General features: G+C 47.7%; 2 protein-coding genes across 2 annotated transcripts in view; one reads left to right on the plus strand and one right to left on the minus strand.

The window, feature by feature from the left end:
* Positions 1–12,094: 12,094 nt before the first annotated feature.
* Positions 12,095–17,988, minus strand: part of timeout (circadian regulator timeout) — a 318,914-nt gene continuing 313,020 nt past the window's right edge. The window contains exons 27-28 of the mRNA XM_037423870.2: positions 14,175–14,875; positions 12,095–12,402 (exon numbers count right to left, since the gene is read on the minus strand). Of these exons, the coding sequence (XP_037279767.2) occupies positions 12,335–12,402; positions 14,175–14,875 (769 nt within the window). The 3' untranslated portion in view covers positions 12,095–12,334. The remainder of the gene's footprint in view (positions 12,403–14,174; positions 14,876–17,988) is intronic.
* LOC119172098 (uncharacterized) overlaps positions 17,692–17,988 on the plus strand; it is a 252,954-nt gene continuing 252,657 nt past the window's right edge. Inside the window, exon 1 of the mRNA XM_075892932.1 lies at positions 17,692–17,755. The gene's annotated coding sequence lies outside the window, so the exon portion shown is untranslated. The remainder of the gene's footprint in view (positions 17,756–17,988) is intronic.

Here is a 17,988-nt window from a genome sequence, read left to right on the forward strand (position 1 = left end):
GCGTTTCGCTGTTTGTGCCCTCTTGGAATCAGGGGACACAGCACGGGCAGCGACCCGAAACAGAACCGCCCGCACCGTTCTGACAGGCTACGTCATGCGAGAGGGAACTGCTTTAAAGCAAATTTTGAGCGCCAGAGCGAGGCGAACGTTGCCAACAGAAATATTTAGAAAATAATTACAAGCTTCGGTGATTTCTTCTTCGCACGGTGTGCTTCTCCGTTTCACGCAATGTGCTGTTACGCACGAATCGGCTGTTTCCTAAAAAAATTAAGGAACATTCAGACGGAAAACACCAGCTCTCGAAGTTCCTTAAGTGAAAAGGAGGACAACTGAACTGCAGGATCATGACAGACTGTGCGGTAGTGATAACAATCAGTAGTCAACTTACGGTGGCGCTTGTCAACATTAGGAATGATTTAGCAAACATTAGCTTCACTCTTTCTTGCGCTAGTTTGACTCTGTAAAAAAAAAAAAGAATTGGCCCCGCATCTGCACGTTTCAATGCAAATATTTGACGATAGTCACGCTTGGAGAGAGTGAACAAAACGTTTATTTGATGTTATGCGCGAAAAAATAGGTGAATTGTATTCTGGAGGCGCTGCGTTAGAGAGTATCGATCCGTGCAGCGAAAGCGAACTAGCGCATCGAGGCGCGTTAGACACGAGCGCTATCTGGCAGTTATCTTCAGAAACGACGGAAGGCGTGAAGTTGCCTGTCTCGTAGGCGATAACGTATAGAACGCAAAGCGACGCGCAGGTGCCACCACCGTGTCGTCTTTGCAAAGCGTTGGAAAGACTTCCATTTTCGAGCATCGCGTTGCACTGTCAGCGAAGCGTGATAAACGCCACGGTCTTTAATAACTTGTGTGTGCCTTCTCTAGTATAAAGCCACACATATTGACGTGTTGTTGTGGTGCCTCTGATATGCGCAATAATTGCTTCTTAATTGACAATCGGACAAGTGGGGACGCTGAAACTTGAGCCACATTGGTGGGCGCTGCGGATGGGGTTGGCGGTTTGAGGTATCGTTTGGTGTCGTTTGGGGTATCGTTACCGCGGACAAAGACAAATGTACAAACAGACAGACAGACCAAAATTTTGGAATAGAAGGTCCCTAAGAAACACTATCGTCTTTGCAATCATACGATCTGTTATGCATTTGCCTTAGGACTAGTCAAAGCCGAAAGCCACCTTCTGTTATTATCAGTCGACTGCGCATTACAAAATGTTTCTTGATTGATTACGCTCATCTCTTAGCAGTCTTTCCCCTAAACATTTGATGTAGCGAAATTTCAAAACGTCTTCGAGGCGTTAAATATGATTAAGCAACAAAAGAAATATCCACAGCACTACCTACATTTTTTTATACAATGGAAAACACAGTACTCACGCGTTAGAAGGAATCATACTCAATTTTATACTATTTTCACCACATATACTATAGTCACTGCTATGCGCATTTCCTGGCGATAGAAACTTCATGCCGCTGGAAACGTAACTCCTAAAGGTAATGCTGTTCATCATGCATTGTTCAAATTAAGATACCGTCGACATAAAACAATCAGTACGCAGGAAACAAACGTAGCTACATGTTCCTAAATTTTCGAGCTTTCATCCGCAAGTACTGTACGCTATGTCGAAATCGGCAGTGCACGCGCACAGCATTCTTGCTTCCTGACAAAATACACACCAGTGTTTTACAAATAACAAACAAATTTGCATTTTTTTCTAAAGAAAATGCAGCGTAGATGCACAAATGTGCTAACATCTGTACCACGAGGTGCAATGCTCGCATAATTATAGTAGTTTCGAAAGCAGCATAAAAAAAGAATCAAGCGAGCTGTTCATCTTAACAGGGAGTGCATCTTAACCTGTTTTGAACGTCAATACGGGTGAGAAAGACACCACGCGTCACATTGTTGTGCTTCAAGCGTCTGTACGCATAGAAAAATTATATAAATATGCTGTGGAATAAAACATAAATAAAAGGGTTCGCGCGAACGCTGAATACTTCTTCGTTCCGTTGCGAAATTAAAAGAAACGGATCCGTCCTTTCAACTGCAACGTTAAAATGCCAGGACTGAAAACGTAACTCGCAAATGCAACGCCTGTAGCACGCCAGCGACCATAGAACAGTGAAGGTTGGCTGCCTGGTCAGAATTCCAATCTCGTGTGTCTTTCGCAACGCTCGTCAGTGACATCAGCGCGTACATGGTTCGATGTGAATAAATTCCTATACGTAGGACGGTATTCTCACAAACTGCGTTAAGTTAGGTGGACGGAGAGATTTCTAAACCCGTTTCAGAACGACTATAGCAATATCGCTATCAGAATAAAATTGATGGGAGTGACTGAATGAGATTTCAATAATTTGAGCATGTATGAAGTCTAAATTCAATTCAAACAAACGCATATTAAACGGCACAGATTCTTTCAGCACGGGACGGTTAAGCTTTCGTCATGCCGTTAGTCGTCGACAGAAAACTATGATCATTGTGAATAAGCACGCGCTCTCAGCCTTCTCCCTCTTCATCATGTGCTTGGCTCCCGGAACACGACCGCCAATTTATTCAGCGTGGAATGCAATAACTCAGATGGCCGAGATAGCACTTACAGTGAGACAGAAAGATGGATGGATGGATGAAAAACTTTATTGGGGTCCTGAAGGATTCCATCGCCGTTTTGTAGGGGTAGGATCGCGGGCCACCCCCACGTAGGGACGGGGAGGCTTAGCCTCACTGCCACATCGTGGGTCTTCTGAACAGCCTTAGGGAGAGAGAGAGAGAGAGACAAAAAAGAAATAGACAGAGAGAAATTCTCGACAAAAAAAAATCGTCACGTGGCGAGGTTGCATAAAACCAGCAGGCTTCCCAAAGCGAGCCTCGTAACCACTTCTTTATCGAGGAATGGCACCAAGCATAGCATAGCGTTGTACAGTACAGCATAGCAAGAGGGTGGGAAAAAAGAAGTTCCAGTGTGAGGATTGGTGAGTACACGAAGAAAGATAAAGATAGCATAGAAAGATAAAGAGAGAAATCGAAAGAACTGGAATAAAGAGAGAATCAAAGGAGGAGAAATAAAATTTAAAGATCAAAGACAGATAGAAAAAAGATAGAAAGAGGAAGCGAGAAATATACAACAAAGAGAAACAAACTGATAAAGAGAAAAGAAATAAATCGAAGTAACCAGAAAAAAATGGTCTATGAACCCTAGCTACCAAGGGATAGCCGAAGAAGTTGCGAACGACAATGCGCGTGTCTTAATGTAGACAAATAATCGAGGTAAAGAACCGACAGGGACGGCAGACCTACTTTCAATCGACGGGTCTTGAGAACTAGCAACACTTGATGAATCTTGGCAATACTTCGCAAAACCAAGCATCACTTATGAAAAGCTAGCAGAACTTCGCAACACCTATAGCAACAGTTTAGCCAAGCCGCGACAAGCTGCAGCAGATCACACTGCACTGAGACCTAGCCTCGCACGACTTCTGGGCGAGCTGTGTACATCTTTCCTCGCTTTATTGTTCTTCAGGTGGTATATATGAGCAATGTTGAGAATATTATGGAACCTAAAATATACCACGCGACCTGCCCGTTTGCATGTCGTGATTGCTGTGATTCCTAACGTTCCGCGTACGAACGATATGCTTCCCTCGTGACGATTCATGACAGCGATAAGCACATGCAACGATTATCGCTCGTTTGCCGCCAACGAAACCTGCGTCATTGCACAGCCACCTCCACCATCGATGTCCTGCCGAGGCAGCTCAGCCGGCCAAGTGCTAGTCTTTTGCACAGGGAACGTTAGAGAGCACTGTAATCACGGCGTGCAAGCGGGCATGTCACGTAATATTTTCTTAGTATTTTATGGAATGTTTAGTGGGCGAGGAAGTTGTAATAATTAACACACACATTATATATATATATATATAAAGTGTTCAATAAGATGTTTTCGAATCCAACAATTTTCTGCTTAGAATTTTTGGCTATTTTTGCTTCAGCAGTTAGTTAAACATGCCTAATCAGACATTCGAGCGAAAAACAAAAATTAGCTTAGCTAACTCAATACATTAGTAAGCAACATGCATTGCCGTCGAAGAGTGCGTCGACATATTTTTTAACTCGGGCTAGAGATAACTCCATCACCATCTATACTTTTGGAACGGACGGTTTCGCGATGTTCTTTTTATCCAATACGGAAGGTATCGGATATAAAAGGCACATGAAGTATGGTTGCCGTAGCCATCAACCATAAATCTAGGGCCAATACTATAATGTTGATAATTGAAAAAATAGTCTTAATTGCCAGGAACTAATTACTTCCTCATTGAGCCAGTGATGCTCCGCGAAGCACCTGCTTTAAGAAGCTTCCGGACAAGGCTCACATCACTTGAAACGTTAGAGAACTAATAACCTATCCGAAGAAGCCGACACATCATAAACTGCAAGCGATACTCGTCGCGAGACAGAAAGCTCATTATTGAAAAGCAGAGTGATTACTCCGCGTATATTCGGTTACACGCTGATCTGCTGGAAATGAGATGGCGAGGAAAAGGCGAGGAAAAAGGTTCCCGAAAATTTTCAAGTTTCTCTTGAGTATTCGTGTTTTTTTTGTCTTTTTGCATTAAACTTAAGAAATGTCAAACCATGCTTGCTCAACTAGTCGGTTGTCTTGCCCTAGGAAAACCTGGACCCTCACTGCTAAAAAAAGGAACAAAAAAGAACATCCTGGTCATGTGATTTATCCGCACAGTATCCTGAGTGAAGAACGCGGGTTAATATCGGCGCATAATTAAAAATACTAAACAAGCATTTATCAAGGTGGTATTTCAACGAAAAACAACTGTGGCTGCATCTTTTTAGGTGCGGAGCACTCCATAAAGCCGCGTTGTCTATGCTGTCGTTTTCGATTGGCGTAACGCAGGCAAAACCAAATATTTTTTTAGTCCGAGTTTTAACTGTTATGCCTGCGAGTCCACATCGAACGTCCATGCCTCTAAAAAAAGGAAATCTGTGTCAAGGCCAGCACGCGAGCCCGCCTGACGCGAACAACTCAACGGCGTCATCACGCGGCGGCGCCGATCTGTCCAGCAACGCACAGCGAGCCACCTCAGCCCACGAGTCCGTTGCAGCAATAGGCGCCTTCCAGTCTGGCGAGTCTTACGCAATGCGTGGCGACGTCACTCGACCTTGGGTGCAGCCACGTGCAGCGGCTCCGTATTTGACGAGAATGACGCGGCCCAGCGGTGACCCCATTGGAGGATTTTGACCTCACGACCAGCGGGGCTTCTGGTTGGACATTTGGTTACTCAAAGAATCCACCCGGTGCATATAAAAAAAAAAGCCCTGCGGCGCGTCACGACCAGTTTTGACTTGGGTGTCAGAGAAGAGAGCTCAGCTCTTCGTGTCTCTAAACTGTCGGCCCCAGTGCCGAATTTGTAACTCCTCTATTTCTTTGCTGTACATAAACCTTGTTAGTTCACCGTCGTCTCGTCCGCTCGTCTATCAGCTCTGCGCAGAAGCAGTCGCGAGCTGAGAAACCTACGCTACCAAACAGCTGGTGACCTTCCCAGCGGAGTTCGAAGCAGTGGCGCCTTCGGGACCGTGTTGGCGTCGCTGTCTTTCGTAACAGTCGTGGCAGCGGCGAGATTCGTGGCGGCCTTCGTAACGTCTTCGGAGGTGCGCTTCGTAACACTGTACACACACTGTAGAGAAGTCGAGCTTTGACGTTGTTACAGTGTGCGAACTACGTGCACCAGTTGCTTGACATGGTAATAAGCAGCATAAATGCAATGGAAAACAATGAAGTCGAAAGGAGATAAATAGTTAGAGAGAAAGCGAAACAAGATGAAATGACGGGTGTGGAGTGAAATGAACGATAGGGCAATACTTTTCCATTTTCATAGACTGATGCACAGACACACACAAAAAAAGGGAGAGAGCAAGCTGGCAACTGCCACCTGGAGGGGCACAACGCCTGCTTACACTTTCGGGGGGAGAGAGAGAGAGAGAAAGAAGAGGGGAAGGAAAAAAAGTCACAGCTTTGCAGCAAAGGCGAAGCAATGAACACCACAGCAACAAATTGGAAGGTCACGCTCAGAATGGCCAGAAGATCGAAACGTGCTACGCGTTTCCCACGCACAAAGGACGCACAAAACGTACTCACAGGTACAGATTAACGCAAATAAGCGTCTCAGTAGTTAGTTCGCTGTGTCTTAAGCGCCCTTTTCGCAAACGGAGGCAGTGCAACGATTGCAGTGACCCTTGTGCGCCCGGTAACTATAACAGAATTGTTTCGACGAAACTCAAAGGTTAGCCAAAACGTACGATTGTCCTCACTGCAAGATAAGGGCGCGCGATCGAGCGTACACCTCCTTATTCTCTACGCGGGTCAAAGTACGCGCGAGAGATGAGAGCCGCCACGCATTCGCTGCGCCATCTTGCTGATAATGCTGCAAATTCGATAGTCCCTCCCTCCTCTCCCCCCCCCCCCCCCCGAGATGCCTGCCAAGAACGGTAAGTGGTGGATATGGTGAGCTTGCCGTTTGAACGTTGAAGGAGTTACCTATGCAAGACAATAAAGAAAAGAAAAACTCTCCGTGGCTCAGTAGTTAACGCCACGCATTCACGGCGCGGCGGTCCCACGTTCGATTCCGCGCACCGAAGCCTATTTTTCTGAAATTTTTTTTCTTTCTTGTGTTTTTATATATATTGATAGGTGTACATACACGGTGCATGACATCGACGTCCACGTCGACGTTGGCAGCGAAATCCAGCCGAAATGGTGTGCAGATAATCACTATGGCGACAAAAGAAGTGACGAATCATTCGACAAGCATACGTTAACATGAAACAAAAAAGTCTATCAACTGGTGGCCAAGTTCGTTTCCTCCATGATCATCCGTAGAGCTCGATGTTGAGAAGCTCAACCTATCAGAAAGAGGTAATCACCTATGGTCGCGCACTTAAATCTCGGGAATATATATTCCTTAATCAGCAAAGCCCGCTGCGTAGCAAATGCGTCCCCATAAGATGTCGAAGTGTTTCACAGGAGCCACAAGCTGGGCATAACAGACTATCAACACGCCTTTGCCGGTATAAGCGTTCGCGCCCCAACACAGAGCCGACTCTTGGTTTATATAACAATGCTCTGAAACGACGTGTCAAACCAGGGCCACAAACACGGTAAGGCATGAACAAACGGAATCGAAGTAAACTCATTCAAAGTTTTTTTTTCTGAAACAAAAAGTTAGCCGCTTCAACACTTATCTAACAGAATGCTTGTCGATCTGTCGACTAGGCTGCACTGCAACCAAACTTTAAGGTTTCAATGGAGATGATACAATTCCAGGACCTTCAAGGACTTTGAAAATGCACTTTAAATTCAAGGATTTTTAATGTTTTCGAGGTCCTATACGAACCCTCAAACTTACAAGGTCAACAATTGTGAGGACTCCCGAGTTCATATTTCCCACCTGAGTTACTTTCGATACGTTGCTCAACATTGCTGCCGCATCGATATGCAGCCGCAATGGTCGGGAATCATCCTCTCGCCAGCCCACATGCACACTCTTACGAAGCGCGCCTCCGACGACGTTACGAAGGGCGCCACAAATATCAACGCTGCAACCACTGTTTGCGAAAGACGGCGACGCCAACACGGTCCCGAAGGCGCCACTGCTTCGAACTCCGCCGGGAAGGTCACCAGCCGTTTGGTAGCGTAGGTTTCTCAGCTCGCGACTGCTTCTGCGCAGAGCTGATAGACGAGCGGACGAGACGACGGTGAGTTAAACAAGGTTTATGTACAGCATATATACAGAGGCGTTACAAATTCGGCACTGGGGCCGACAGTTTAGAGACCCGAAGGTCCGAGCTCTCCTCTCTAACACATAGGTCTACTGCTCGCGACGCGCCGCAGGGCTTTTTTTATATGTACCGGGTGGATTCTTTGAGTAACCAAATGTCCAACCAAAAGCGCCGCTGGTCGTGAGGTCAGAATCCTACAATGGGGTCACCGCTGGGCCGCGTCATTCTCATCGAATCTGGAGCCGCTGCGCTGCACGTGGCTGCACCCAAGGACGAGTGGCGACGCCACTCGTCCTTGGGCGTCGCCACACATTGCGTCAGACTCGCCAGACAGAAGGCGCCGACTGCTTCGACGGGCTCGCTAGCTGAGGTGACTCACTGTGCGTGCGCAGCAGAAAGGCACCACCGCGTGATTGCGCCGTTGAGTTGTTCGCGTCAGGCGGGCTCGCGTGCTGGCCTTGACACAGATTGCCTTTTTCAGAGGCATGGACGTTCGCTGTGGACTCGCAGGCATAACAGCACCCCAGCCGCCAGACAATGCGCCGGAAAGACGAGCTGCTTCCACGTGGCTCGGATGTCAGGCACGCTCGTACGCCAGGTCCCTCCAGGTTCACCTCCAGGGCCATGGGGAGAATGCAGCTCCAGACTCTGTTCCGGGAACACATCCCATTCTTGAGGACAGATCCCAGCTCCACTAGCTTGTCGCCACAACTTGTCGACCAGCTTCGCTCGTCTCACGATCTTTGGTTTCAGCACTTGTCGATGGTTCTGCAACTTGTCAAGAACGGTTCGACAACAGACAACACACGACACAAGCAAGTGCCCTCGGTCACCCGACAGAACACCAAAGTATAGTACAACATATACCTAGCTGCGTGTCTATCGGAATTTCATTCCCTCTACATCAAGAGGCACATGTGGGACACAAGACTCTTAAAGTGAGAACTCAATTTTTTTACACGTACAACAACGTAACGAAATAGAATAGAACATAAAGTTGGCTCCTTGAGCTCATTCTGGACGAAAGCGCTCAGCTAAGGCCGTGATGAGGACAAACTTTTGCCCCGAATCGCCAGCGAGAAACCGAAAGGTGGAGAAGGTACTAACTAAACGCATGACTCAATGCGTCAGCATTAGCGTTTAGCATTCCTTTTTTTGCAGCGAACGTCAAAGTTGTGCTGCTGGAGTATCATGCTCTACCTCAGTAACCGGCCACTTAGGCGACGATACCTATGCGGTACCAACAGCTGCTCATACTTGCGACGTTGCGCATTTGCGTAGCTCCGATACAGGAGCCCTGCTTTCTAAAAAAAAGAAACATTCTTTTTCTTTTTTCCCAAGTTTACGCTTTCCATCAGCGCTTTTATCGAGAGGTCCTCACGCTGCTCTCGAATGAGCGTTTCTTGATCAACCCTCGACAGCTCACTCCAACTTTCCGCTACAGGTGAGAGCGTTGCACCCCTCTCGCTCTGACTCAATGGCGCCATGTCGTCTCCCCCTGCTACGGAAACCGCGCCGGTCGCTTCGGCGACGGGCAGCTCGAGTGACTGCTCACATGACTCACACGGAGAATTTCCTCTCTGAAATTCCGTCGACTCGCCGCCAAGGTCACTTGAAGGTTCACAGCATTGAACAAGATCAAGCTCCTGCGAAAGCTTCCGCACTTGCGATCGCGTGAGGGCCATGTACGCTAAGTTGGGGAAGAACGATTTACCCTGCTCTTTGAGAAGCTGCTCTGAGTTGTTAGAGAAAAGATAAGGAAAACGATAGGGAAGCGCGGCAGACACAGCCGCTTCAGCGTGAAGCTTGCCGAACGGGCCTTCAATAACAACCGTGGCGATTGGTAAGCAAGCACTCTGCTCCTCGGCGACTTGCCTGATCCACGCGCATTCTCCTGTAAAGTCATCCGGAGACACCAATGAAGCATGGATAACGTCCATGGTTGCCGCTGAGTCTCGAAGTGCTCGACACGTTTTCCCATTCACTCTAATTTTTTGGAGATACGGCTCTAACAACCGCATGTTCTTTTCCGATTCTCGGATTGTTGCAAAAGCAAACTGTTGCTTACAGTTTATCGCGATGTGCCCTTCCTTTCTGCAATTGTAGCAGATTAGCGGCTTCCGTGATTCAAACGCCCGTGTGGTATCAGTGCGTTGTTTAGAAACCTCACTCGATTTCTCCGCTTCCGTTTGCCCTTCCCCTACAGTGTCCTTCGTAAGAGACGGGTCCTTCTTGAAATTACGGTGCGGAGCGGGTTTTCGTTGATCAGGTTTCTTTGAAAAGCCCTCTTTCCTTTCATCCTTTTCAACGCGCACTGCCGTGCTATGCAACTATCAGCGAGTATAATACTCCGCAGCTAACTCTGCTGCCTTGTTTAGCTGTACTTCACCAAGTTTGTCCTGCAGCCAAAGTTTGACATCCTCCTCGATGCAGCGGTAGAATTGCTCCAATGCAATGCATTCTACCACTTTATCGCGATCGTCATAAACACCTTCGCCCTTTAGCCATTCAATTAAATCGGCTTTAAGACGAAACGCGAAGTCAACGTGTGACTCATTCTTTTTTTTAGAATACCGGAACCTTTGCCTGAAAGCCTCGGGTGACAACTTATAACTTCTCAAGAGCACTTCCTTAACTTCGTCGTAGCCCTCAAACGCTTCCCTCGACAAGCAAGTTATCGCGTCGGATACTTCGCCGAGAAGAAGAGCTAACAGGTTCTGCACCCAAAGAGACCGCTCCAAAGCATTTCGCTCACAGACGTGTTCAAACTTGACGAGATACTTCGCCATGTCCTCGCCTACTACGAACGGTGGCAGTTGGTCCCGAATTTTATAACCGCTGACCTGAATAGTCGGAGAAGCTACGCTAGGCGCCTGCGAACACTGTAGGATTGCCAATTCTATTCGTTTCAACTCGAGGCACTCCTGTCTCTAAGCCTCCTCGCGCTCGCGATGTTCGCGCCTTTCAGCTTCTTCACGAACTTCTCACCTTTCAGCTTCTTCGCGTTCGCGAGCTTCTACTTCTCGCTTTTCAGCCTCCTCGCGGCGTGCTTTCATATTCGCCCAGGCTTCATCGAATTCCTCAGCCGACACTCCTTCATCCCTCATGACCCCAAGGATCGCTTGCTTTCGTTTCGCACGGCCCAAAGTAATGCCGAGTTCCTCACAAATTTCGATGAGTTCCTTCACTATAAGGTTCTCCATCGTTCACACTAGCCTTTTGCTGTTTGCCCCTGTTAAGAATTTACTTGCCGTACCCACTATAAGTCTACTAGCAAAACTCGCAAGCAATTTTTAACACTCCCGTGTTTACACCCTCCGCATTAACTTTGGTTTCAAAGCGCTTCGACTTGGCTTGAAACTATCAAAGCTCACTATAATGCTTCACACAGCCCTTCTCTAAACTACTATAACCTGTGCTAGAGTAGTCTGGTGAACTAAAGGGAAAACATCAAGCATTCGCCGCATCGATGTTGCTGACGCCGGCCGATCCCGCAGCTGCCAACCACTGTTGCGAAGCGCGCCTCCGACGACGTTACGAAGGGCGCCACGAATCTCACCGCTGCAACCACTGCTTACGAAAGACGGCGACGCCAACACGGTCCCGAAGGCGCCACTGCTTCGAACTCCGCCGGGAAGGTCACCAGCCGTTTGGTAGCATAGGTTTCTCAGCTCGCGACTGCTTCTGCGCAGAGCTGATAGACGAGCGGACGAGACGCCGGTGAGTTAAACAATGTTTATGTACAGCATATATACAGAGGCGTTACAAATTCGGCACTGGGGCCGACGGTTTAGAGACCCGAAGAGCCGAGCTCTCCTCTCTAACACATATGTCTACTGCTCGCGACGCGCCGCAGGGCTTTTTTTATATGTACCGGGTGGATTCTTTGAGTAACCAAATGTCCAACCAGAAGCGCCACTGGTCGTGAGGACAGAATCCTCCGATGGGGTCGCCGCTGGGCCGCGTCATTCTCATCGAATCTGGAGCCGCGGCGCTGCACGTGGGTGCACTCAAGGACGAGTGGCGTCGCCACGCATTGCGTCAGACTCGCCAGACAGGAAGGCGCCGATTGCTTCGACGGGCTCGCTAGCTGAGGTGACTCACTGTGCGTGCGCAGCAGAAAGGCACCACCGCGTGATTGCGCCGTTGAGTTGTTCACGTCAGGCAGGCTCGCATGCTGGCCTTGACACAGATTGCCTTTTTCAGAGGCATGGACGTTCGCTGTGGACTGGCAGGCATAACAACACCAACAGTTTCGCGTACTATGCGGAGAAGGCAAAGAAAAAATTTCTGAGATAATATTTTATTGTAAAAGCACTTCAAAATTGCGTAGCATGTCCATAAAACGACTCGGCATCTTGATCTGCCAATAAATGATTGATAAAAGGCACTGCTTGATGTTATTCGATAAAAAAAGACATGAAAAATATCTTCGCACACGCTATGTTGATGATGTGCATAAAACGGCCGCAAAATAATGAAAGTTATATAGCATCCTGATGTGTGACTGTCTTCAAGCTCCAGCTCCTAATCCTCTTCATCGCTGCTGATGACAGCTCTTCTGGCCTTGGCTGGTTTGCTAGCGGTAGGTCGGCCTGAAAGTAAGAACAAAAAAAACTGCTCTAGAACGCGATATAGCACGGCAATGGCACAGGAAAAGGCACTAACAAAACAAATTCTGGCTTCAATTAAGCAGTATCATTTCACTCCAGGCACTTATTGCCGTCGCCGTCACCGTAACGTTCTCTTTAAAGTCGAAGTTCCGACATCACCATATGTACTATGTGCTAATGAACGCGTGCGAAGGAAGCCTATCACATAGGTACAAAGGAAACATAGTAGTGACTCATTAGTAAAAGTTGTAACAGTGCTCCACTTCAGAGTTTTTTTTTTTTTCGCGAACCTTCGGCGTTAGATACCGAAAAACGAAAAATAAGAACACGGGATTACACAAACATCGCCGCCAACCAATCGTTACGCCACCTACCTGTTCCGTTCCGCTGCGAGAAACGAATGGAATGCTGAGAGTTACTCAAATCGCGCTACGCTCCCTTGTTTTCGTCCATTTCGCCAGCCGAGATAAAGGCCGCTACCAATACACAGCACCAATCGAACAGCGACTGCGGCTGAACGTTTTAGCAAAATAGACATGCGAAAGAGAGATAATCGCGTGCGCACTTGAGCAACGCATGCGATAAAAAAAAGCAAAACAGCGCTAGCTATCTTTCGTTCGATACTGGTTTCACCCGCCAACAGAATTCGATGTTCGAGTACTGGTTGTTCTCGAATGCGCGAATAGGCGCGCCTTCTCGCAAAACACGCCATTGCATCACTACATTCCACGAACGATTTCTGTTCAGAAAGATCGACGCGAGCCAAAATATGCGTCGATTTTTCGTTGACGTAGTATCGACGCAGCTACCAACACTTGAGAACGTACGCAGAGCAAAACGGTCACGCCGCTCTTTCGTGCTCGCCGGCCACGTTCTGAATAGACTCGCTCAACGTTCAGCAGTGATCTAGGACTCAGCGTGCGCAAGTGGAAATGTCCTAAACACCTAAAAAAGTGTCGCCGCGTGTATTTTGATTGAATGAACTCTTTCCGGTGAGGTCACCTTGTAGAAACACCCTCTAATCGGGCTTGAATCAGTCGGCAGAGATTCAGCGACTACAGAAGCCATCACCTAGTTTGAGCACTGCAAACAATCAAACGCGTTGCATAGGTCACTCGCAGTGAAATCATTTCTGGAAAGGTTAAAACGGTTCGTGGCAAGGGAACGGCAATTCAAAACAAAAAAAAAAACGTGCGCCCTTCTCGTGAAAAAAGCGTCTTTCCTATCAAGATTAAAAAATGCAAAAAAAAATTCCTAAGACCTCTCATGCTCTCTGCATATTTGCGCAGCGCAAGATGAACGAGATCAGATGAAATGACCCAAGGCCCGCACTTTTTTCAACTAAACTTTATTACCGAAAACACTAGAAATATACGCGGTAACAGCAGCACACATCAACACTGGTTTCCCAGCGTCTCCGCTAATACAATTTAGTAGAAGGCAGAGCCCGCGTTGGCTTCTTTCATCTGTTCTCGTTTATTTTGCGCTGTCCAAGCATATCGGTTATATATAGCCGATCAGCCCAAGCTACCGTTCTTTCAAGCATTCTCCTAACACTACTCAAAGGCGAAGGCCACTTAAAAAGAATTATTCTCAGTCGATTGTACTGATCGTCCTCCTCCATACATAGCGATGATTAATGAGAACCAGTGCATGCAGTAAGCGAGTAAATACAGAATAGGTCAGCACGCCAGAGCTCACCGTTGACAAGTCTCAGAAGAATAACCCCCCAAACAAGAAAACGTGCCACTCACTGGGGGCGTCGTCGGCGTCACTCCCGCTACCTCCGTCCTCAACAACAGCCGGCGATTCCTTCCTGCTTTCAAGCGGAGTCACTCGCGAGCCTTCGAAACTGTCGGATCCAGTTAGACTCCCGGAACTCCGCCTTCTCCTCCTGTCACTCAGACCACTTTCACCGTCCAGATCGATGACGTCTCTCGAGGCGTCGTTAGAGACGGCGTCACCGTTTTCAACGCCCCTGTCAGTGACGGCACCGGACGATTTGACCACGACGTCTTCGTCGTCGCTATCGTCAAGCACGACAAGGCGGCCACCCTTGGCGGCCCTGCCAGCTCGAGATGCCGTTTCGTCGTCGGCGATGACGAGTGCCCCGGTGTCTTCTTCGGAGTCGACGCTCACCAGTTCGGCACGCTTGGACGATTCTCGTTCTTCGTCGCTGTCCACCACCAGCGTTGCTCGTTTCCGCTTCCTGATTGGTTCGGCCATGGTCGAAGGTGAAGGAGGCGTTCTTCCTATGTCGCCATTTTTGGAAGCCGTCTCTGCGGGCAAGCTGGCTTGAAGCTCGTCCCGGCTTTCGCCACTGTCGGAACGGTGTTCCGCTGTTCCGGTTGTACCACTTCTTTCGGCCTCCCTGGTGTCCCGGGTGCGAGGCCTTTTCCGCTTCCGTTGGTCCCTGCGGGCGAAGCCCACCTCGTCGGAGTCCGTGCCGGACGAGCTGAGAAAACAGTGAATAGGACAGGATTGTTTTTAGACCACATTCTTAATAAATTTATAGCAGAGATATTAATTTCTACAGCAGATCTCTTAAGCTCCGCAGTCAAAAAAAAAAGAAGAAAGAAAGCGATGAAAAGGCACAGGGTAGGTGTTTATGCGTGTGTTATTATTATGCGCACAGCAACAGACAGCTGTCAAGTCACAATAAATACACAGTGCGATATGAGGATAATGCACGCGCTGGTGGAAACGACACGGTAAACAAAGGCAGGGCATTTGGTAGAAATAATTTCAGAGAGTGGCCGAAATAACTATCATACCTCGAAGGCCTAAACCCTCGAGAAATCGATATTATAAAAGTTACTGAACGTGTCACGTTGAGTGAACAAGGTCAACACATAGAGCCCCCAGAACATCGTTCAGCCGAAATAGAAGCGGGCTCTAGCCCAAAGTCTCGTTCCGAACATTGCCTCGCGATGATGAACGACCTCCATGCCTCGGTGTAGCTACAGAACAAGAAACGGCGTTACAACCACGACGCGAGAACAGTGTCGTTTCATGTAATGAAAATAAATACCACCGTCAAAATGGCTGTTAGTGCGAGAAATGAGAGAAGGAGACAAGAAGAAAAAAAAAACTGCGTGCCAACTTCAGAGCCTAAATAAAAGATTGCAGGAGAGACGGTACACAACCTTTCAATTGGCCAAGGCAAGCACGAGGGCAAGCTGTTCCCACCAGAGCCGATTCGGTCACGCCGCGGATCACCAGTGCGCCTTGGCTGGCACGCTCCGCGGAACTTTCAGCGAATCGATTGTAAAATCTGGAAGCAAGTGACCGCCGATCCTGTTTTCAGATCGCAATATAAGCCGTGATCCCGACATGGCAGGTGCCAATCGATAAGCCGATGGAGCGCGACGCTGGCAGCCGGTTCGTAAACGGACAGAAAAAATTTGAGAAAAAATGTTGAAGGAACGAATACCGGGAAGGCGGAGTTGTACCTTTCTTTTTGTAGCCCCTTGTCCCCGTGCGCTTGTTTATGTTTGTGCCCGCGTGTACATATATGTGGATGCTGCTCGCACTCGAACAAAAAACGTTGGTAAATTGGCGTTTTCAAAACAGTGCAGCAGGGCACGACGTGTAGACAAAAAAAAACTAAAACAGGCGCTTGGAGGCACAAGCTTCGGTGGTCATTGGGTTCACTAGTACGTGCCATTGCTTTTGAACATAACACGTGATAGCTTGTTCACAATTGTTCACGAAGACTTACGCAATGCTATTCCTAATCGATATTTAATAAGTACCTAGCCCTCAAAGGGGGCCCAAGAGTCAACGTAGTAAGTTCCGTAAAATTTTGCCGAGTCTATGCGGCTAAAATATTCAAAAAAAAAACGCCACGCTGATAATCATTCACGTCTGGAGATTTAAGCAAGAAGTTTAAAAAACTTTGACCTTCATCTTCGCTTCCCCTATAAACCTACAATAGCGAAAATGAAAACAGCATAATTACCAAAGAATGATTTATCGGTCTAACTTGATTCACGTCTAAGTTTAGTGCTCTTCTAAACACACGCCGGACAGAAGAAACGCGCGCCTGTCTCAGGGGGTGATAAGGTGTAGAACGCAAGGCGATGGGTAGGTGCCACCACCGTGTCATTTTAGTAAAGCGTTGGAAAAGCCTTTTCGTGCAAGCGTTGCTTCTTCAGCGCAACGTGATAAACGCTACGGTCCTTATAATTACTTATTTATGCATTTTCTAGTAATGGACACACATACAGAATATTGACGTGTCGTTATGGTGCCTCAGATATGCGCAATAATTGCTTTTTATTTGGCAATCGCACAAGTATGAACGCTGAATCTTGAGCAATATTGATGGGCGCTGCGAATGGGGTCGGTCATTTGGAGTATCGTTTGGCCACTTTGGTGCCGTTTAGGGTACCGTTAAGGGCGGACAAACAGACAAATGTACAGACAGCCAGACAAAAATCTTCGCATCGAAGGTCCCCAAGAAAGACTATCGTCTTTAAAATAACCTCCACAGCCACGGATAGAAAAAAACCCACGCCGTATCTGCCAGTTTTCACGCGTACAGAGCGGGTGTGAGGAGTGGCATGAATAACAACAAAGTTTCGCGACGTATCTGGCAGTAAACTATCCAGTTCGGACAGTAGATAACGCCCCATAGCACCAACGAACTCTGTTTTAAGTGAAGAGCACGAACGCGAAGATAGGCTTAAACAAACGTTAGAGAAAAAACAAACAAAAAGAAACCCCCACCGGGCTTGCGCGGAAGGCGCAGCACAGTCACAGAGAAAGCTAGAAGAGCGGCCTTTCACAGCCGTTTACAAAACTCTCATTGGGTAACTGCTGCGAGCACACTTGCTGGGTACCGACTACGGCATTAATAAAGGTCACAGCTTTGCCGCAAAGGCGAAGCCATGAACGTGATAGCAACAAATTGGAATGTAACGCGCAGAATGGCAAGCAGATCGAAAAGTACTCCGCGTTTCTCACCCACAAATAAGGCACGAAACGTACTCACAGGTACAGATGAACGCGAATAAGTGCTCAGTTATTTCGCCGCGTCCGACAAGCACGCCCTTTTCGCCAACCGAGACTATGCAACGATTGCAGTGACCTTCGCGCACCCGGTAACTACAACAGAATCATTCTGGTGAAATCGCAAAGCCAGCGAAGACGTACGACCCTCCCCGCCGCGAGATAAGGGCACGCGAGCGAGCGTCCACCCTTCTCCTCTCAACGGGGAAAAGTACGCGTGGGAGACGAGAGCGGGCGCCGCCGCGTCGTGACGATGTGATTACCCGTCTTGCTGGTAGTGCTGAAAACACGATAGTCCCCATGGATATGCCCGTCTACAGCGGTAAGTGGTAGATATAAATAGCTTGCCGTTTCAACGCTGAAGGAAGTGCCTCTCCTTGGCTCAGTGGTTAGTTAACGCCTGGCACTCTCGTTTTAAAGGGCCCAAGTTCATTCCGCGCACCGGAGTCTTTTTCTGGATTATTTTTTTCTTTCTTGCGTTTTCATATATATATATATATATATATATATATATATATATATATATATATATATATATATATATATATATATATA

The sequence above is a fragment of the Rhipicephalus microplus genome, chromosome 4 (genome assembly GCF_043290135.1).
Source record: "Rhipicephalus microplus isolate Deutch F79 chromosome 4, USDA_Rmic, whole genome shotgun sequence".
NCBI lineage: Eukaryota > Metazoa > Arthropoda > Arachnida > Ixodida > Ixodidae > Rhipicephalus > Rhipicephalus microplus.